This window comes from Styela clava, chromosome 2 (genome assembly GCF_964204865.1).
Source record: "Styela clava chromosome 2, kaStyClav1.hap1.2, whole genome shotgun sequence".
NCBI lineage: Eukaryota > Metazoa > Chordata > Ascidiacea > Stolidobranchia > Styelidae > Styela > Styela clava.
The window spans coordinates 26291029-26314131 of NC_135251.1; the positions used below are offsets into that span (position 1 = coordinate 26291029).

Genomic DNA, 23103 nt, shown 5'->3' on the forward strand with positions numbered 1-23103 from the left:
GAGGGATTTAATTCTTAAACTGTTTATTATTTGTTTAGAGCAGGGGTGTGCAACCTTTTTCGTAGGCGGACGAAATATCAATAACCGGGTGAAACCGCGGGCCGCACCAACATATAACACAGCTTTCAAATTCAGCTTTCTATTAGTTGCAGGCACAAATTGATGTCTTTTTGTTATTGATCTCATGTCATCATTAGGGGTCCTTGCAGAAATGATAAGTTAAAACGCCTAAATTGTTAGCTTTTGTATCTTTTAATCTTATTTTTTTTCAAACTGCTCTCCAGTTGCCTCCGCGGGCCGCACAATTTTCCTTTGCGGGCCGCATTTGGCCCGCGGGCCGCACTTTGCACACCCCTGGTTTAGAGCAGTGGTTCCAAACCGGTGGGGAATTTTCCACTAGTGGGAAATTTGGAGGTTGTAGGTGGGAAATTGAATGCTCCTCCAAAAATGTACGCACAACAACACAATTATTAAGTATTACACAATGAAATTCAAAATATATGCCATGAAGCCGAAAAAGATTCCCATTCAATTAATCAAAACTTTAGTAAAATATCACGTTGTTGGGCATGATATTCTGATCGTGCTACGTAACTCATTTTGATCTTTGGTCGGCCGATAACAACCTCACAGGCATGTCTCGAGCGAGCACCAACGCTTTAAATTGAACGTTACGCAGGAAGATTTTTGTTGCAGAGCCGCAAAAGGGAACAGTTTTTATTCAAGTGTCTTGGGTAAGCACGCGCGCTATGATGAACAAATATTTGACCCGTCCCTCCATTCTGCTAAATTGTTAATAAAAGATAATGGCTTATGTAAAAATAAAGTACGATCATAGTCATATCGGCTACGTTTCACGTTTTTAACGAAAATTTTGAGCAACTGCCGCAATGCGTTTTTTGCACTAAGACCATTTCCAATGGTTCTATGTAGCCCCATGAAATGGAGCAACATATTTCAAATACCCATTTGCTTATCAGTTTGCTAAAAAAAATTGCAAAATAAAAGCAGGATAAGATTCGACAACATGGGCAATTTCAAATGAGTTCAAAGGTGATATCAACTGCGTCATTTCTAGATGTCCTGCGAATAGCAAGAACCAAAAGTTCCATAACATCAGTGGGGCATAAATGAAACTTTGTCTCGTGGAGTGTGATGATCTTCTGCCGAGTAAGTCTGCGCCGTTAAAGATGATTGGATCTCCTTGTCCAATAGATTAAAACTTCCGGTCTATCATATAAAAAAAAACAGCAGAATTGATATAGACGGTGTAATGTTATGTAAACTTTGATGCGTTTTATGTAATTTTAAGCGTTGAATTGTTCTATTCGATGGATAACACTGATTTTATTTACACGGATCGTCACTGTCTTGGGATGCTAGACGGCGCAATGAATGTTCTCGCAGGGTTTCAACCTCTGCACCAATTGCAAGCCTTTATCATAGAAAGTCATACCAATTATTATTGACAGGAAAATTATTCTCTTTAAATAAGTCCATATATATTAGTAAATAACAACTCAGCCTAATCGGAAGTGGGAAATTGAGATACAAAGGTTGGGTACCCCTGGTTTAGGGCTATTAGGATTCTGTCGTGGGGAATTTCACGTTGAAACTACATCAGATTCACAAACTTGAAATTAAAATTCAATTAAAATAAGCACTGAACTATTTCGTCATGATAACTACTTTGCTAACGATGAATTTGAAATATTCTTGCGGAAGCTTGTCAAATGAAAAAATTCTAATAACAAGCTGGAAGTCGGTGCTGATAATGGGGGATTGAATGTGATTTACTACACGATTCCAACTTCAACTTCCGGCTTCAGCTTTCGGCGCCTCTGCCATATTATGTTACTCACCATTGTGTCTACGAAAAGATACAAAAAAACAAAACGTCGGTCGGAATATTATAAAATTTTGAGGAAGCTTGTCACAACTGTCAAACGAATAAATTCTAATAACAAGCACGAAGTCGGTACTGATAATTGGGGATTGAATGTGATTTACTACACGATTTAAACTTCAACTTCCGGCTTCAGCTTTCGGCGCCCCTGCCATATGTTACTTACTATTGTGTCTACGAAAAGTACCAAAAATAAAATGTCAAAATATTATAACCTCTTTCTCCGAACAATAAAGATATCGAAACATATTCACGAGTCAATCCAGGTTTTCCAGTTTAACAAAGAAAAATTTTATCCCGGCTTATCATATATATAATATATGAAACGAACAAAAAAACGGGCAGTGCGTATTGGACAAATCTTGGTTCGATTCGTAGGCTTAGTACTGCTGAAACATCACTGGAAAACGTGCACTTTCTGTTCGGCATTTTGAATAATTAAACGAGAGTTAAGCTGACGTTAGATATTAAATTGATGTATCAAACTTACAACAATTATGACAAAACAATATAAGTAGTCTCTCTCCCTCTCCCACGAAACTAGTGAAGTGAGTAGCAAATCAGAAATAATAGACTGGTTCCAACAAATACAAACAAAAAACAGCCTTTTCGGGGGTAATAGATGTTCAACGACGTATTATGAGGAGTACAGATTAAATTATTGCGCAGTCGGGTTAGAGTTGTAACCTGGCTCATAAATCGAAAACATAGTTTCTGATCTGATCATTTTTAATCTTGAACAATTATTCATTGAAAGTAGCCCAACAGTCAAAATGTCTGAAATTACTGCGATATTTAAAAACTATTTTTTGTAATATCTAGCTCAATCCGACCTAACTCTAAATTCTGAACTATATTGATCTACCTTTAACTTCAAGTCGAATTCGTTATTTTTGATGCGGAGTCACTTCTTTTTGGTAGTTTAGTAAACAGTACTGGCAGAGTTTAGCTTCGATGTACATTTCTATAATATTGGCAACTGCGTTGCATTGATCACTTCGCATAACACTTTTTAAATGATAACACATTTTTTTTTCTATTTCATTGTAAGGATTGTAATTAATACAAAAGCTGCAGAAAATGAATTGCAAAAACAAGATCATACCTGTCGTTCTCCTTTATTGCTGCATAATAGCAAGTGAGTTGTATGTCATATTTTCTATCGAATTGCAATTGGAACAAATCAAACTTTTTAACGTTAATTGTTGTTTTGTTATCTTTTTTAATGAAATGCAATATGAATAAAACATTTTAGAAGATCTACATTTCGAAGAATTTGACTACAATGAAGATTTTAATAAAAATCTCGAGAAAGAATATCCTCAAAAATTTTTGGATGAAAAAAATATTGAAGCGGAAATTGACACCGATTTTGACGACGATGAAGACTTTGAACCAGACCTGGAATCAAATTTTGAAGCCATATTCGAGGATGATGTTGAGCCTAACTATGAAAAATTTTTGGAATAACCACCAAGACAGCACCCACAATACATGCCTTTATTTTTCGAAAATTCCAATTCGCTGTTTCATAGAAGTGCCCCAAATTGTACGCAGAATTTAATGAAATTATATGGATATTTGTCTGTTAGTCTTACGAAGCGTGAAAGCAAATAGAACATTTTAAATGGTCAATGGTCACCTTTCTTTCGTGACCAATTTTTATACCTAGCTTTGACTATGTTTTCATGCACCTTCGCATGTAAATTCATTTCGCCTTCCAATATTTAAAAAAGCACGTCTACACCAAAGTAAAACTCCACCAAACAAAACGTTTGGTAGCGACCACGAAAGCAGAATATAAAATAATTTAATAAAATGAAGAGTGTGCTTTTGTGACTTTTCTTGTCTTGTTTTCCTTCATTTTGAGCATTAATTTATAAAATAATATTAAATATAATATATCTGAATTTAAAATTGTATTTTTTAATCATATTGGTCACATGTTCTTTAGAAATGAATTCTGAAAAGACAACGTTCTTTGTGTGAAAAGTTCAAGTTATGTGGGAAAGAGAAGCATGGGTTCAAATCTGGATGTGCTAATATTGAGAAGACTTATATATGTGCACAACAGCTCATTCCCTCGTGTCTGGAGTAAGTTTAAGTGCAAATTTCAATTTAACTTTGTCTGCGGGATATTGAAAATTATCAAAGTTATTGCGAGATCCAATTTTTGCTTGCGACCACAATGATCGAAATAGGAAAAAGTGCGCTTTAGATATATCGTTGAACAGTGCAGTTATATCTAAATGAGATATAATTAGGCCTACTGGACGAGGCAAATTGCAAACGGTCATGCCAAACACTATTATAGTGACACACGTTTAATAAACGGCAACAGTTTAGCCCGATGGGCGTGTCAGTACAATATCCTCTATGTATTTGTCCATAACTAGGGCTGGGCATTTTCGACTACCTGATGATTTCAGAATCGAATCGAATATTTTTTTTGAATCGAATCTCGAATATTTGGGAGATATATAATTGTATGTAACTTTCTTCTTGTATTTGGTCCTCCAGGTACACAAATTACTAGAAACGTAAAATACATCACTCAGACAGATTGCTGAGCGTACACAATAAAAAATACATTTTCATCAATACCTCACTACAGAAATGAGTCATATGTCAGAATTGCGTTGAACAATATGACTGCCATGAAAAAATTGAGAAATTTACCTCGACAATCGGCGGAAAGGAAACAAAAAAGATGGCGGCGATACGAAATTTTGCTCTGAACCGCTTCGAATAGTTTACTATTCGATTCGAATATTCGATTCAAAATGCCCAGCCTTATCCGTAACCGAAAAGCTTTTTTTTCATTTAAAAATGCCATTCAGTTATAATCAGTTAATCTTGCCTTGCAAATCCTAATTTTTCGTTTTGCTTCTTATCCGTTGCTTTTTATACTTGTGTTATTCAAAGTGTCAACAACCTTTCTACCTCCCCGCGACGAAAAAAATCTGAAAATCAAAACCAATTCGTTCAATTATAGATGCTATTTATCGGCGATTAATTATTGTCGAAGAGGTGGTCACTGATGTATAACAGGGTGACCGTACATTTGAACCCATGTACATTTGAACCCATGCGTATATCCACGGGTTCAATCTACATGCGGGTGCTAAAACCCAAGGGTTAGGGTTAGTATGGGTTTAACTATCCGTGAAACAAAAAAAATTCCATAGGTGCAATAGCATACAGGTGCAATTGTCATGGGTTCAAATGTACGTGGGTTCAAATGTAATGGAACCGTATAACAGAAGTATGAAATTTACAACTTTTTTAACAGAGAAAATAGCTGAAACGTTGTGCGTCAAGTGTGCAGAGCTATGCAGAAGGGGATAAAGGCCTACCAGGATTCATTTAATTACTGATTAAAACAAATTTGGTAAAGAATTTACGTCAATGTTTGTAACCGGAAAAGAAAAAGAAAATAAAGATAGATTTAAACTATGAGGTTTTTTCAAGTTTTCATTTCCACCCAAGAACTGATCAGTGAAACTGTGTGCTTGAATAAAATTAAAATAAAAATTTCCCATAATAAAATAAAAAACTCAAGCTGAATTAATTTACCAGCAACGTGTAATCACGATTCTGCTCATCATGACATCATTTGCAAAGAAGATATGTTTCAAAGCAATATTTGAATAACTAGAAGTATTTTCACTACTCTTGCGTGTAATTTGAAACTTTAGAAAACGTCATTATTGACTATTTACCCCATCTAATTCCATTTTTTTAATTGTGTATATTGTATATCGAGACGTGGAACTATAATACCTTTCATAAGTCAGTAATTAGCCAATTTTGGTGCTCCAGAAGTATGTGTACCTTTATGGATGTAACTGATTTTTTTCGCCTATTTTACATCAAGTTGTTAATTTAAGGGACTGAAACTTATGGGCATGGGGTATATTAACTTGGATAACACAAACAGTCTCCGAACTCGTAATAAAACTAATATGAGTAATAGGCTTGCACGTAATTGACAAAAATCAATTCCGTAATTACGGCCAAATCGATTACGTAATGACCCCGTAATTGCGATATTTTTTTCACACTTTTAAACCTATCATAACAACCAATTTAATCCACTTCTATTCCGAATGGGACATCGACAGTTGGGACAGTTTGGTTTTCATATTTCCGCTAGTACTACACGCCGGCGACATATGCTAAAGACAAATATCAAGGAGTGAATTCAAATTAATTTTATTCTGATTTTTATCTTTTGTGTTAGCTTTGATTTTCCTTTATCAACTTTATCACCCAATTTTATGCGATCAATTTTATCATTACCAACACTGGTATGTGGTAATATATTTATGAAACGATAGTTGACTTTTTTAAAATCGTATTAACGTATTAATACGAGTTTCGTATTACGAGTTTCGTATTAAATAAAAATTCCGGGTTTCTAATTTATAAATCAACGACGAGCGTATTCTCTCGTTTGATTATACTTGCCTCACGACGAAGACTTGTTATTGTACCGTTTTTTTTTTACATTATCCGACTTCACTACCTAGTTAGCATTTTATAATAATTATTGATGCCGACTTATTGACGATATTCCGATTACCATGCTTCATTTTACATTAAATCATTTCGCGGCCTAAATGTTATAACATTATTTGCGATAAATTTAGATTAAATATTAATTATTTGCGCATTATTTAAATACCGTACTTATGTGACATGCCTTCTCCGAAAATACAAAGTTATATCGCAAAACAATGCATTTGGTGGCATTTATTTTGCACTCACGAAAATATTAATTTACTTTTCTAACTCAAGTCGACAATCCTATCGGCTAAGATTGACACAAGTTTGGTCGAGTGCCGGTGGTATTTGAGTCGACGATAAATCAAAATAAGTTGCCGCATTTGGTAAAGACTTAAAGATATTGTAAAGACATATTTGGCCGAGATAGTGCGAGGCATTGTGAAAACAAGGCCAAGTACTGACAGATATATAAGGATAAAACCGGTAACAGAACATCAAGATTTTGTAATAGAAAATGGATCTCGCGCAGAATAAACATGGGAAATCCCGTCTTTTTGTTGTTTCTCTGCCGTCTGAATCGCTTTACCGATGCCGGAATAACTAAGTTGCGTTGGTTCATTACGCAAGTTCTCTTCCGTCGTCATATTGCTGTTTGATAAGCGCGACATTAATTATCACGGCATTTACAAATAGACCATGTTTTATAAGTTGATCTCTTACATTCTTTAGTCATTTCACCCGAAGAAGTTGAAACCAGGTGTGTTGGCGTCCATCAGTCTCAACACAATTCTATCCCATATCTACGCTTGATATGTACATTTGCCATGCTAGATAAGTTGGTAATAGGTTAGTAAATGGCAACGCGTTATGCCTTCTCCATCTGCATAACAAGAGAGAAAAAAACGGCTGCGAATACCGGAACTCTAACTTCTTCTACTTATTAAACTTTAATTTTTTACAATCGACGGAATTGACTGCTCTAAAGAGAGCTCGTTGCAATCGCAAAAGCGCTCCACCAATACTTACGAATTTACGTAATTCGTAACTTCGCTTCCGTAACTCGAAATAATTCCGTAATTCCGTAAATCCGTAAATTACGTGCAAGCCTAATGAGTAAAATCAGAATAAAATTATGGCCTAACCCTAACCTGGTACACATACTACGGGAGTACCCATTTTTGTTAATGATTATTTACTCATTTTAAACTTCTGCATAACGAAGTCATTTATTCTGCAGAGTCATGGATGTTTATTCAATTGATAATCCTCTTTTTAGCAGTTAGCAGTAATAGACGTAAATTAAAAGGACATTTGGAAGAATCGTTGTAATGACCCCCAAAAGTCGTTCCCATGAATTTAATAATCTTTTGAAGCTGTAACTCTTCAAAATCTATGAGGTTTTCGCTGAACTTCCGTATCTTATAGAAAGTTTACGACTTAACATGTTTCTATATATATATATAAGCAAGAATAAATTTGTGATCATAGTGAAATTTGGAATGAATGCATTGATTGATCTAGGTTTGAGCTATTCCGACGTAATCTGTGGTCTAACGCCGAAACCAGAAGCGAGAAATTTTTTCTATAGACTTAGAGCAATGGTTGGCAAACATTATGTATTACCGGGTAAAATATACACTTTTCAGATAGCGTGAAGGCCGAATTCGTTTGCGCCTCCAAACGAATTATGGCGCGATCGCGAACTCCTATTACTGTGTTAAACGCCTGCCGCAATGAAACGATGATCAATGAGCACGAAATGGTCAGAGTGTGAAATCTGTCACAGTGGCCTCCCGGTGCCGTAGCGCACCTGACAACAGATTTGAACTTATGCGAAAGGGGAGCCGCCACGTACTTGTAATTTTGATTACGTCACCACACAAACGAATTCAATTGAGGCCCCAATTGTTTAAAATAAATATAAATAATGATCTTTCAGCGAAACATACAATTGTACAGTCTTAAACCAATAAAAGTTTCAAAACAATTGGTCGGGTGCAAATATACGCAGATGCAAAGATATTGGAACCTCATTCTGAAGTTATTCGACAATTTGATATCTACTCACGGTAGTCACTGTATCGGATGGGTGTATAGTTAACGATAACACATTTTTGTACCGGATACAGCCAAGGTTTAGGTTAGAGTTACACTCGAAAGCATTCATGATTTAAGAAAAAGGTACAATCGGTACCTTTTATATGTATACTGTTTTCTGATATAAATCCATTTTGAAGATGTTTTTTCCTTCGCTCAAAACAACGTTTTCCAATCGGGGTGAAACTCCTCAACAAGGATAAATTTTGTAGTTAATGGGGAGCGTTTTTCATTTGCTGTAGTAGTACCTAGGCTTTTCATAGGTTACAAAATAGGCGAAGAGAGGGATTTAATTCTTAAACTGTTTATTATTTGTTTAGGGCAGTGGTTCCCAACCGGTGGGAAATTTGGAGGTTGTAGGTGGGAAATTGAATGCTCCTCTAAAAATGTACGCACAACAACACAATTATTAAGTATTACACAATGAAAATCACAATATATGCCATGAAGCGGAAAAAGATTCCCATTCAATTAATCAAAACGTTAGTAAAATATCACGTTGTTGGGCATGATATTCTGATCGTGCTACGCAACTCATTTTGACCTTTGGTCGGCCGATAACAACCTCACAGGCATGTCTCGAGCGAGCACCAACGCTTTAAATTGAACGTTACGCAAAAAGATTTTTGTTGCAGAGCCGCAAAAGAGAACAGTTTTTATTCAAATGTCTTGGGTAAGCACGCGCGCTATGATGAACAAATATTTGACCCGTCCCTCCATTCGGCTAAATTGTTAATACAAGATAATGGCTTATGTAAAAATGAAGTACGATCATAGTCATATCGGCTACGTTTTACGTTTTTAACGAAAATTTGGAGCAACTGCCGCAATGCGTTTTTTGCACTAAGACCATTTTCAATGGTTCTATGTAGCCCCATTAAATGGAGCAACATATTTCATATACCCATTTGCTTATCAGTTTGCTAAAAAAATTGCAAAATAAAAGCACGATAAGATTCGACAACATGGGCAATTTCAAATGAGTTCAAAGGTGATATCAACTGCGTCATTTCTAGATGTCCTGCGAATAGCAAGAACCCAAAGTTCCATAACATCAGTGGGGCATAAATGAAACTTTGTCTCGTGGAGGGTGATGATATTCTGCCGAGTAAGTCTGCGCCGTCAAAGATGATCGGATCTCCTTGTCCAATAGCCATGCGCATTTTCAAAAATAGGTTAAGACTTCCGGTCTATCATATAAAAAACAAAACAGCAGAATTGATATGGACGGTGTAATGTTATGTAAACTTTGATGCGTTTTTTGTAATTTTAAGCGTTGAATTGTTCTATTCGATGGATAACACTGATTTTCTTTACACGGATCGTCTCTGTCTTGGGATGCTAGACGGCGCAATGAATGTTCTCACAGGGTTCCAACCTCTACACCAATTGCAAGCCTTTATCATAGAAAGTCATATATTTGACAGGAAAATTATTCTTTTTAAATAAGTCCATATATAATGGGAAATAACAACTCAGCCTAATCGGAAGTGGGAAATTGAGATAAAAAGGTTGGGAACCCCTGGTTTAGGGCTTTTAAGATTCTGTCGTGGGGAATTTCACGTTAAAACTACATCAGATTCACAAACTTGAAATTAAAATACAATTAAAAAAAAGCACTGAACTATTTCGTCATGATAACTACTTTGCTAACGATGAATTTGAAATTTTCTTGCGGAAGCTTGTCACATGAAAAAATTCTAATAACAAGCTGGAAGTCGGTGCTGATAATGGGGGATTGAATGTGATTTACTACACGATTCCAACTTCCATCGTCGGCTTCAGCTTTTGGCGCCTCTGCCATATTATGTTACTCACCATTGTGTCTACGAAAAGATACAAAAAAACAAAACGTCGGTCGGAATATTATACAATTTCGAGGAAGCTTGTCCCAACTGTCAAACGAATAAATTCTAATAACAAGCACGAAGTCGGTACTGATAATGGGGGGTTGAATGTGATTTACTACACGATTTCAACTTCAACTTCCGGCTTCAGCTTTCGGCGCCTTATTCAAGGATGATTTTGAGCCTGATTATGAAAAAGATCTGGAGGTTTGTACAACATATTAAATAACCACCAAGACAGCACCCACAATACATGCCTTTATTTTTCGAAAATACCAATTCGCTGTTGCTTAGAAGTTCCCCAAATTGTACGCAGAATTTAATGAAATTATGTGGTTATTTGTCTGTTAGCCTTACTGAGCGTGAAAGCAAAGAGTACAATTTAAATGATCAATGATCACGCTTCTTTTGTGACCAATTTTTATACTTAGCTTTGACTTTGCTTCCATGCACCTTTGCATGTAAATTCATTTTGCATTTTAATATTTAATAAAGCACGTCTACACCAAAACTCCACAAAACAAAACGTTTGGTAGCGACCACGAAAGCAGAATATAATAAAATGGAGAGTGTGCTTTTGTGACTTTTCTTGACTTGTTTTCCTTTATTTCATCCATTGATTTTCAAAATAATAATGAATATAAAATATCTGAATTTAAAATTGTATTTTTTCATTCACAATGGTCACACGTTTTTTTAGAAACGGATTCTGAGAAGGCAACGTTCTTTTTGTAAAAAGTTCAAGTTATGTGAAAAAGGAGAGCATGGGTTCAAAACTGGATGTGCTAAGTTTGAGAAGACTTATGTGTACAACCGTTCATTCCCTCGTGTCTGGAGTAAGTTTAAGTGCAAATTTCAATTAAACATTGTCTGCGGGATATTGAAACTTTTTAAAGTTATTACTAGATCCAATTTTTGCTTGCGACCACAATGATCGATAAAAAGTAAGAAGTGCGCTTTAGATATATCGTCGAACAGTGCAGTTATATCCAAATGAGATATAATTAGGCCTACTGGACGAGGCAAATTGCAAACGGTCATGCCGAACACTATTATAGTGACACACGTTTAATCAACGGCAACAGTTTAGCCCGATGAGCGTATCAGTATATCCTCTATGTGTTTGTTTGTCCATAACCGGAAAGCTTCTTTTTCTTCCAAAAATACCATTCAGTCATAATCAGTTTCTCCTTTCCTTGCAAATCCTAATTTTTCGTTTTGCTTCTTATCCGTTGATTTTTATACTTGTTTTATTCAAAGTGTCAATAACCTTTCTACCTCCCAGCGACGAGAAAAATCTGAAAATCGAAACCAATCCGTTTAATTTATAGATGCTATTTATTGGTGAATAATTATTGTCAGAGCGGTGGACATTGATGTATAACAGAAGTATAAAATTTACAACTTTTTTGTACAGAGAAAAAAGCTGCAAAGTTGTGCGTCGAGTGTCAAGAGCTATGCAGAAGGGGATAAAGGCCACCTGGATTCATTTAATTACTGATTGAAATAAATTTGGTAAAGAATTTACGTCAATGTTTGTAACCGGAAAAGAAATAGAAATGAAAAATAGATTTAAATTATGATGTTTTTTCAAGTTTTCATTTACATTTCATTTTAAGAACTGGTCAGTGAAACTGTGTGCTCGAATAAAATAAAAAAAAAGTCCTTCCATAATAAAAAAAAACTCATGCTGAATTAATTTACCAGCAACCTGTAATCGCGATTCTGCTCTTCATTACATCATTCGCAAAGAAGATATGTTCCAAAGCAATATTTGAATAACTAGAAGTATTTTCACTACTCTTGCGTGTAATTTAAAACTTTAGAAAACGTCATTATTGACTATTTACCCCATCTAATTCCATCTAATTTTTTCTAATTGTGTATATTTTATATCGAGACGTGGAACTATAATACCTTTCATAAGTCAGTAATTAGCCAATTTTTGGTGCTCCGGAAGTATGTGTACCTTTATGGATGTAACTGATTTTTTCGCCTATTTTACATCAAGTTGTTAATAAAAGGGACTGAAACTTATGGGAATGGGGTATATTACCTTGGATAACACAAACAGTCTCCGAACTCGTAATAGAACTAAATTGAGGAAAATCAGAATAAAATTATGGCCTAACCCTAACCTGGTACACATACTACTGGAGTACCCAATTTTCGTTAATGATTATTTACTCATTTTAAACTTCTGCATAACGAAGTCATTTATTCTGCAGAGTCATTGATGTTTATTCAATTGATATTCCTCTTTTTAGCAGTTAGCAGTAATAGACCTAAATTAAGAACATTTGGAAGAATCGTTGTAAAGACCCCCAAAAGTCTGATTGATCTAGGTATGAGCTATTCCGACGTAATCTGTGGTCTAACGCCAAAACCAGAAGTGAGAAAATTTTCTATAGACTTAGAGCAATGATTGGCAAACATGATGTACTACCGGGCAAAATACACACTTTTCAGATAGCGTGAAGGCCGTATTCGTTTCCGCTCCCAAACGAATTATTGCGCGATCGCGAACTCCTATTACTGTGTTAGACGCCTGTCACAATAAAACGATGATCAAATATAGGAGCACGAAATGGTCAGGGTGTGAAATCTGTCACAGTGGCCTCCCGGTGCCGTAGCGCACCTGACAACAGATTTGAACTTATGCGAAAGGGGAGCCGCCACGCAACTTGTAATTTTGTTTACGTCACCACACAAACGAATTCAATTGAGGCCCCAATTGTTTAAAATAAATATAAATAATGATCTTTCAGCGAAATATACAATTGTTCAGTCTTAAACCAATCAAAGTTTCAAAACAATTGGTCGGGTGCAAATATACGTAGATGCAAAGATATTGGAACCTCATTCTGAAGTTATTCGACCATTTAATATCTACTGACGGTAGTCACTGTATCGGAAGGCTGTATAGTTAACGAGAACACACTTTTGTACCGGATACAGCCAAGGTTTAGGTTAGAGTTGCACTCGGAAGCATTCATGATTTAAGAAAAAGGTACAATCGGTACCTTTTATATGTAAACTGTTTTCTGATATAAACCCATTTTGAAGAAGTTTTTTCCTTCGCTCAAAACAACGTTTTCCAATCGGGGTGAAATTCCTCAACAAGGATGAATTTTGTCGTTAATGGGGAGCGTTTTTCATTTGCTGTAGTAGTACCTATATTTATCATTTCTTCAATATTGCTATCATACTCATTCAAGCACACATCATAAACTACTAAAACTGTACAAAAGCCAGAGTTTCACCTGCGCATAACACCAGCTAGGACGAAAAATAAATTCTCTCTCTCTCTCTCTCATTTTGAATTTACTAAAACAGTAGTTTTAGGCATAGTGGTGGAGAAATAAATAGTTACAAAATAGGCAAAGAGAGGGATTCAATTCTAAAACTGTTTATTATTTGTTTAGGGCTATTAGGATTCTGTCGTAGGGAATTTCACGTTAAAACTACATCAGATTCACAAACTTGAAATTAAAATTCAATTAAAAAAATATTTTTGAATTTTATATGAATATAACCATTACAACAAACAAGAGAGCTATGCTCAAATATAATGACACGTAACGCCACATAGTGGTAAATTTTGATGACGTCATACCACACAAAAAACGAATCCCATGCAACCATTGAATTGGAAATACATGGAACGATCTTCTCTCTCGTTTTGCGTTGTCTCGCCGCGGGATCATTTGATCGCCGCCATCTTGGCATTTATGCCACCAAAGATTCTTCGTGTTGTATAGAGGACTTGCACGGGTCACGTGACCTTGTTACTGGACGGCAATAAAACAAAAACGTCCATTTGGCTCCTGTCAGTTGCAAGTCGGATTATACGTTTCCGTTTTGTTTGGCTGTTGAAAATGGTTATTTCGTATTGTTCCGCTGGCTGTACGTATAGTATAGACAACGAAATGGAACTTCAGCTATATTCCACTGTTTTCAAAAGATCCGGAACGTCGCGCAATGTGGATATCATCTATTGGCAGGACTGCTTGGTGTCAAGTCCAGAAGCCATCTTACTCGTGTTTCACTGTTTGCGGACAGCACTTCGTTGATGGTGAGTCATGATGTGCCGTTATCAATTTTTTTAAATATTCATAAGCTCCCTCATTTCAATGGAAAGCAGATGACAAACTACTGTTATTGGTAGGCTTAGCCCTACTTGCAGACTTGACTCGTGTAAGGTATTAATCAATAATTGCCATAAGGTATTGTTTCCCTAGTTAGCAGGTAATCTATTAGTAATTGTGAAAATTTGAATAGATAACTAAAGTTTAATGCCAGTGCTAATGCAAAAAATAACCAGAATTTAATTGAATTCTCTATCTGAGAATACGCTCGCCACCGCATCTCTGATCCCCATGGGCAGATGGGAGTTTCACAGGTCCCAATCCCATGCGGGGATAGTTATGTGCGAGGGGACGAGGAGATTGCAGCTCCTCCCACTGAGGGTGGTTCACTCGACCGCTGGGCGATTACGACATACCCCACCATCAAGTCCATGCTTCTAAAACAAATAACTGGCTAACTAATCCCGACATAGAATGGTAATCGTACGATGTTGCACCTTGCAATCTGTCCCCAACCACAGATAAATTCTATCCTAAAAACTACCCACATTGGTAGGCATAGTTGCGTTTTAAATTGAAAGAAATCTTCATTAATGGTCAGAAGGTGTTGTCTGATTATTTTGGTAGTTAGCAGGTAATTTATTACTGATCTGATACACAAACTTGGCACTGTCAAATGATGATTAGTGTTTAATTTATTTTCAGGAAAAAGGGAAGATAACCCATTATCAGCTGCTTACATGTCCTATCGATATTTGAATTTTCGCCATCCCCAGAGAAGAAGAGAATAGTTCGAAAAAGGAGGATTTTGAAGAAAGGAAAAAGGCAGGACCATTTCAACAAATTCTGTTAACTTGTATGCGTTGCAATATTAATTCGCAGTTGTTAGCATAAACATTTAATGTGTCTTTCGACTAGACCTACCACACTTAAAAAAAAACGCCCACACCTCTTTTCACTAGAACCATAATACTGTAAAATATTTGATAGAAATTACCCCCGAGGCATCATATCTTTCATTTGAAAGGGCTGTGGAGGCAGATACATTTTTTACTCTAAATTATGGAATGTTACTTCCAGGTTATCTTATCCTTGCTTATAGATATCTTGAGGTTAGTGACTCCAACTGACCCATGCATGCCACACTGAAAATTCTCTTGTGTACCCATAAAATAAGGCTGTTGGAGCCTTCAGACCTTGAAAACAGTCGAATCTGAGCACGATGGATTCATGTGAAACACATAATATGCATTTAGAGGCAAAAATATCCCATCCTGAGCAGCACCGATCCACAACATCCTGCCTATGGAATCAAAACATTAGACAAATTGGTGTACTGTGCGCATTCACAAATTTTTGCGAATCAAGTGTGCCTTTTGACTAAAGAAATTGTTTTTTGAAAATACATTTTTGATGTGCTTTATTTTTCAAATATAATTTATAATTACTGTAAAGTGTGTGATACATTTGGTACCATGAATACTATTTGCAAATTAGCTTGGGTTACACCCCTCTCAAATAAAAGTTTAGACTCTTAAGTCGTATCTCATAATATTCTTTAAACAAAAGGTTGCGGCTAGCTGGCTACCCATCAGAATTTCCTTTCAGATCACAAAGTCGCAATATTACGCCTCGCTTAAGTTTCATTGGCAACTGTATCTGGTTGTAGTATCGGTGTCCATCGTTAGACTGAAACCTTCACGACCAGACCCACCGAAACAATTTTTTTTTCTTGATAGGGTCGTCTTGAAGTTGATTTCGTTAAAGCACAATGGACACTTTATCTCCACCAATCCACAGTAATGACAAGTTACTTTGTCATTACGATAAGCATCAATAAATGGATACTGAGGATGTATTATCAAGTCACGCAAGCTGAGGTCTTGTGCCACTGTGGTCTTGTTGCAACTTATACTTTGCCATCCATCTATTCCATGGTCGCACCCATATCTGTAAGATAATGGATACAGATAAGAGTTTTCATAAAATCTAACGATCAAGGAGTGTGAAATTTAGGGCTGGGCATTTCGATTTCAGAATCGAATCGAATAATTTTTTCGAATCGAATCTCGAATACTTGAAAATATAAAATTGTAAGCGACTTTATCATAGTAATTGGTCCTCTCAACAAATGAATTACTGAAGACATAGAATAAATCACTCAGATAGATTACTGAGCGTTCACACAGAATAACAAACACGTTTTATCAATAACTCACTACAGAAAATAGTCATATGTTAGAATTTCGTTGAAAAAATATGACTTCAATGAAAAAAAAATTGGGGAATTCACCTCGACCATTAGCGGAAAGATAAAAACAAGATGGCGGCGATTCGAAATTCCAGTCTGAACCGATTCGAATAATTTACTATTCGATTCGAATGGAAATGCCCAGCCCGGGTAAAATTTATGTCCATATCCCACCACAGCCACTAGTCGTAAATGAATTTGATTCCGGGTAGCATATCTTTTTTACCAATGACAATAAAAAGACATTTTGAATCAGTTGTACAAGCACCATTAGGATAGGATTTATCTGGGGGGGGGGGCAGTTATTTGTTTTCAGAAGCATGGACTTGGATGGTGGGGAATGGTCGTAACCGATCAGCGACCATGTGAACCACCCTCGGTGGGAGTGGAGCTGCAATCCTCTAGCACATAACTATCCCCGCATGGGATTGAAACCTGTGAAACTACCAGGGTGATCAGAGATGCGGTGGCGAGCGTATTCCTAGATGGCGAATTAAATTGAATTCTGGTTATTTTTTGCATGACCAGTGGTGTTAAACTTTAGTTATCTATTCAACCTTTCACACCTAGTACAGTAGTAATAGATTACCTGCTAATCAGGAAACAATACCTTCTGTCAGACCTTACAGCAGTACAGCAATTGATTATTAATTCCTTACTGTCTTACACAAGTCAAGTCTGCAACTGCAAGTAGGCCCACGCCTAGGCCTACTGATAACAGTAGTTTGTCATCTGCTTTCCATTGAAATGAGGGAGCTTGTGAATATTTAAAGAAATTGATAACGGCACACTATCACCACATTGTCACTCACCATCAACGAAGTGCTGTCCGCAAACAGTGAAACACAAGTAAGATGGCTTCTGGACTTGACACCAAGCAGTTCTGCCAATACAGCAATAGGCAATAGATGATATCCACATTGCGCGACGTTCAGGATCTTTTGAAATCAGTGGAATATTACTGAAGATCCATTTCGTCCATGTCTATACTATACGTACAGCCAACAGAACAACGAAATAACCATTTTCAACAACCAAACAAAACGCAAACGTATAATCCGACTTGCAACTGACAGGAGCCAAATGGACGTTTTTGTTTTATTGCCGTCCAGTAACAATGTCACGTGACCCGTGCAAGTCCTCTATATGGTTTTGGCCAGTATTTCGTCTATTTTAGTACCCAGTGCGCCGCATATGGATGTATATGCGACACTGTGTGGATATTCAAATACAATTATATTCGAGTTGGGAATTTGTTGCCCGATGTGGATCTCGTTCTTAAAAAAATTTGATTGCTCAGGCGATTACACAATAGATATAAGTGGAAACAATTATTTTTGTCTGATATCATAAAAATGCAATATCCTCCACGTACGGGGAAACTTTCACCCTGATCTTGGGTGAAGTGCGAAGCGCAGCTCCCGTAGTCTGTGTACCAGGTTGGGGTTAGGCCATACCTTTTTTCCGATTTTTCTTATTTTAGTTCTATTACGATCTCGGGTACTGTGTGTGTTAGCCAAGTGAATATGTCCTTCGGTCCCTTTACACACCTTGGTGTGAAGTAGGCGAACTATATTAGTTACCTCCATATTGATACACACACTTCTAGAGCGCCCTTTAGTTTTGTTTATATTTATTCATAGCTCGGGTACTACGGAACCAGTCCACGCAATGATATTGAGATCGCCACGCAAAATACTTGCGGTAAAACATGGCCAAATACAGGTGAACGGGAAAGCGATTCCGATAAGCCATCTTGGCTAATGTTCTGTGGTCGTTTTTGTTTGCTTTAGTTTAGACTGATACGTTGGCTATATTATTAAACACAACTTGAGCAAATTTATAAAACTGCCAAAATTAGCCCTGTATGTTGGTCTGGGATATATTGGCGTTTGATATATAATTAGAAACGAGTCATGATCAGGAGAATATGTGAGAAAAATTGACGCAAAAATTGATTTCTGTCAAATCCCATAAGAAATGCATTACGCGACTAGGAAAAATGGGAAGCATAGCGTCAAAACGAGAGAGCGTTCAAATGATCCCGCGGAAACGAGAGAGAAGTGCACTCTATTTATATATCTCTGTGCATGCAACTCACCGGAATATTTGAAATGAATAAAAGTAATAGCCTTCTAGCGAAAATTTAATCTTTGAGCACTGAAAATTTCAAAGCAATTGGTCCAGTAATCAAAGAGAAAGGCGTTCGTTTTTTTCTGTGACAAAGAACAAAAATAGGATGAAGAACAACAACATAATGTTAAAACGATCCGTAGGTCCACTTACGTGTCAAATACATAGGATCAAGATATGGCATCCTTCGCTCGCTCCATTTTTGTGTTTTTCAGGCCTGGAGCTGGCAACATGGCGATAGCATCGAGCTGTCACTAGGTGGCAGGTTGGCTATGTCGGCCTTTCTCAACGTGTTGGCCTTCCCGTGCCTCGCGTAATTTTTATTAGCGATATTGTTGAGCTGTTTTTGCAATATCATGGGGGCATATAAGTATATGAACGAGGTATGGCGCAAAAAGCAATCAGATGTCATGCGTTATCTTCTTCGCATTAGATCTTGGCATTTCAGACAGCTTTCAGCCGTTCACAGAGCACCAAGACCCACTCGCCCAGAAAAAGCACATAAACTTGGCTACAAGGCAAAGCAGGGATTTGTTATCTACCGTGTACGTGTTCGCCGAGGGGGTAGAAAGAGGCCTGTACCAAAAGGAGCAACTTATGGAAAGCCTGTTCATCATGGTGTGAATCAGCTCAAGTTTGCTCGGTCTCTCCAGAGCGTAGCAGAAGGTCGTGCTGGGCGTCATTGTGGAGCGCTTCGTGTATTGAACAGCTACTGGGTGGCTGAGGATTCAACTTACAAATATTTTGAAGTCATTATGATTGATCCAATGCACAAAGTAATTCGACGAGATCCCAGCATGAACTGGATATGTAAATCCGTCATGAAACATCGGGAACTACGTGGATTGACATCTGCGAGCCGCATGAGTCGTGGCCTTGGCAAGGGCCATAGGTTCAACAAAACTAAAGGTGGATCTATTCGAGCATCATGGTTAAGAAGGAATACTGTTCAAATGAGAAGGAAACGTTAGAGCCTCCAGATCTCAATGTATATTTTACCATCTTGTGTCAAAATACAGAGATACCATACATGATATTTGTGTTCATTGTTCAAAATGTCTGATCAACTACAGGTTTGAATAGATTACAATTCGAGATCGTTAGTAAGTTGGTTTGAACTTATGATATGTTCATTAGCGCAGGTGGTTACTATGGTTAAAAATAATAGTGTATTAAATATTATACTTGCTCAGTAATCCAAGCATGAGGTTAGGAGTTAACTTAGCTTACTATACCATAGTTTATTAATGGATTTGATAAACTGAGATTTCATCTGTCAGAGATGCACTATAAGAAGTTTCCTATTAGTCTATAAACAATCTCCCCATAAAATTGTACAGTAATAAAAAAATCTCCATTCCCACTTATGTTTTTTATCATGAAATTTTATTATTTTGAAATATCAGTAATCTTGGATCCTATTTTTAATGAGTCTTGTGAATAAAATTTCTCTGGCCAGTTTTCGAGCAAAAAGATACCAATGATTAAGGATGTACATGCATCAACAGCTCTAATTTGCAAGAATTTTACATTTGTAAATAATTTTGAAAAATCTTAGTCCTTGATCTACTGCAAAATCATGTATTCAAAATCTTATAAAGCAAACGATAGCACTGAAAACTAACAGGATGTAGTGAGAAAATATTATTGTTACATTAAATTAAATAAAAGGGCTTTGGAATTCAAAATTGTTTTTATATCGAACTGTGATGACCAGAGAATCTGAAATCTGCAACAGAAACATATCTCAAATGGTTTGACATAACGTTTATACATACCGTAAATAGTATTTGATAATCAACACACGAAAAATTGATCATTTGCTTAATATTTTTAGATCAGGAACATTTCAATGCATATTATTTTTATATTTATTTTAATCTTTAGTTAAATTGAGATTTCAGTTATTAGGAAATAACAGAAAAAATAATGTGTTAGAAGGCCAGACATAGGTATACCAAACTTCAATAATTCAGTGGTTTATGTGACATAGTAATGTAATTAGTTGTCGAGAATTAGAAATTTGGTGTAAACATAATGAACATGTTATGCCCTCTGCCATATGTTGCACCTAGCAAAATTTTCCAGCGATGCTTCTTGTTGCCTCATAGTTTCAATACTTTATTTTAATTCAAGAATGCAGACAATAGGACTGTTGCACAGTTGTCACTCGATATGCACAACCAAAAAATATCATTGTTACCAACACTGAAGAGCTGGCTTAAAATGAATAGGTTGAAGAGGGTAGATTCAATTATGTGTATTAATTATCAAGTGTCAAAAATCTATGATTAGGAGCTGGGGCAACTAAATTTGCTGTCTCCATCTATTGTGGTACAATATGAGCATTATATTATTATTTCTCAAAAGGATTTTCAGGAATTTGTCAAAATTCTAGAACAAATTATAATATTTCATCAAGAAAACCAACTTTCTTTTGAGATTTTGACGATAATGTTTCTTATCAGTAAGACAAATCTAAAAATGGATGGGCTATAGAATGATTTCTATAGGTAGGCTTACCGTACGTCCCGTTTTAGGCGGGACAGTCCCACTTTTTAACGTTTTGTCCCGGCGTCCCGACCGGTCAGCCAAAAGTCCCGATTTGGCGTCCAGTCAGTCAGCATAATACGAGAACAATAGCAATTGAATTGTCATGTTCTCGATACTGTTGTTGCTGTGTAGCGTACCGTTATCCTATCTACTTACAGCCTATCTGAAGGCGGATGCGTGGTTTTGTTTGTTTCGTTGTTTTGCTAAAATTTGTTACGTGTAAGGGTTCCATTACATTTGAACCCACGACGATTGCACCTGCATACTATTGCACCTATCAATTTTTTTTTGTTTAACGGATATTTGAATCCATACTAACCTAACCCATGGGTGTTGGCACCCGCGGATATACACATGGGTTAAAATGTACGGTCACCCGTGTAAACCCCGTACGCCAAAGGGGTGCTTAACGTTAACGTTAATTTCTTTCTATTTTTCAAACTGAAACCGATATTCAGACAGACAGCCCATGAACTCTCCATGACAATATGGTCAAGGAAGACAGCCGGGATGGTTTTAAATGTAGGCCCTAAATGTGAAATCGATAAATTTGAAGCAGAAAAAAAATCACAGCTATGGTCTTTGGAGGCGTCCCGCTCTGAGGTCACAAAAATATGGTAACCCTACCTATAGGACAAGTGCTTTTAATTATCATGAATACATTGAATTAAATATAAGGATATTCTTCCCGTAACATCCAATGTGCTTAAAATATTTGTCCCTGATGTTAATAATTTCGAAACCCGAAAAGCTTTTACCGCGATACAGCTGATTGATTGCTATTAGATCCGTAGTTACACAGGATATATAACAAATACAGTCGCCCCCGCGCACTGTAAAAAACGTTTGCGTCTCTTCGCCATTTCGAAAACAAATCTACAAAGCCCCAGTTACGTTGCCAATCGATTACGGCTTCCCAGAGGAAATTTTGAGTTTGTCAAGTTTTGTCACTTTCTTGAGGAATGCTTTTCTTTATTTTGAAACTTGGCTACCTTGTTGACATTTTAGATGCTCAGTATGGTGACAGCACATTTGCACCCGCGTACATTTTCACCCATACATTTGCACCTGCATACTTTCGCACTCATAGATTTTAGCACCCGCGGACATTCGCACCCATGTACATTTTCACCCACGTACATTGCACCCATGAACATTCACACCCACGAACGTTTGCACACATGTACATTTGCACCCATAAACATTTGCACCCCTGTACATTTGCACCCGCGTATGTTTGCATCCACGTGCATTTGCACCCACGTACATTTTCACCCACAGGACACTTGCACCCACGTACATTTGCACACACAGACATTTGCACCCACGTATATTTGCTTCCATGAACACTCAACTCAGTATCGGTGTTTTCACTGCACGCGAATTCTAGTTTGTTGCGACTCTATTACAGTTTGCTTTCCAAATACAGGTGGATTAAACCTTAAACTACTGGATCAATTACTTTGAAATTTCCAGTGGTTAAAGATTGTATTTTTTGCTAGAAGACCACTTTGTGTCCAAAAACAAGATGATGATCAACAACAACATAATAGTAAAAAAACAAAATGATCCATGTGTAGGCTACATTTCGTGTGGCGGTGTCGCAATTGAGAATGACGACTGGTGCAAATGTTCATGCATGTTAATATGTACGGTTGCAGATTTCATGGTTATAGACGTCTAACTCTAATGTCTGGAGTCCAGAAATGTATGGAGTGT

The 23103-nt window shown here is 36.8% G+C and overlaps 1 protein-coding gene and 4 long non-coding RNA genes across 5 annotated transcripts; 4 read left to right on the forward strand and 1 right to left on the reverse strand.

Annotated features, from left to right (window-relative positions):
- Positions 1-2967: 2967 nt before the first annotated feature.
- Positions 2968-3393, forward strand: LOC144432453 (uncharacterized). The gene is made up of 2 exons (XR_013480694.1): positions 2968-3044; positions 3162-3393. It is a non-coding gene; the product is annotated as an uncharacterized LOC144432453 (long non-coding RNA).
- A 7113-nt stretch (positions 3394-10506) lies between these two features.
- On the forward strand, positions 10507-13141 carry LOC120335334 (uncharacterized). The gene is made up of 3 exons (XR_013474338.1): positions 10507-10566; positions 11060-11195; positions 11777-13141. It is a non-coding gene; the product is annotated as an uncharacterized LOC120335334 (long non-coding RNA).
- Positions 13142-14109: 968 nt separating this feature from the next.
- LOC144415664 (uncharacterized) lies at positions 14110-15717 on the forward strand. Its single transcript, XR_013471562.1, has 2 exons — positions 14110-14434; positions 15153-15717. It is a non-coding gene; the product is annotated as an uncharacterized LOC144415664 (long non-coding RNA).
- A 137-nt stretch (positions 15718-15854) lies between these two features.
- LOC144415680 (uncharacterized) lies at positions 15855-17845 on the reverse strand. Its single transcript, XR_013471578.1, has 2 exons — positions 17511-17845; positions 15855-16397 (listed from the first exon to the last, which is right to left on the reverse strand). It is a non-coding gene; the product is annotated as an uncharacterized LOC144415680 (long non-coding RNA).
- A 1254-nt stretch (positions 17846-19099) lies between these two features.
- Positions 19100-19865, forward strand: LOC120335649 (large ribosomal subunit protein eL15-like). The gene has a single exon (XM_039403211.2). It carries the CDS (start codon positions 19188-19190, stop codon positions 19800-19802), a length of 615 nt encoding a protein of 204 aa, XP_039259145.2. The 5' UTR covers positions 19100-19187; the 3' UTR covers positions 19803-19865.
- The last annotated feature ends 3238 nt before the right edge of the window (positions 19866-23103 follow it).

Bases quoted from the DNA above. Each gene is read 5' to 3' on its own strand.
- LOC120335649 (XM_039403211.2), top strand. From the start codon at position 19,188: ATGGGGGCATATAAGTATATGAACGAGGTATGGCGCAAAAAGCAATCA.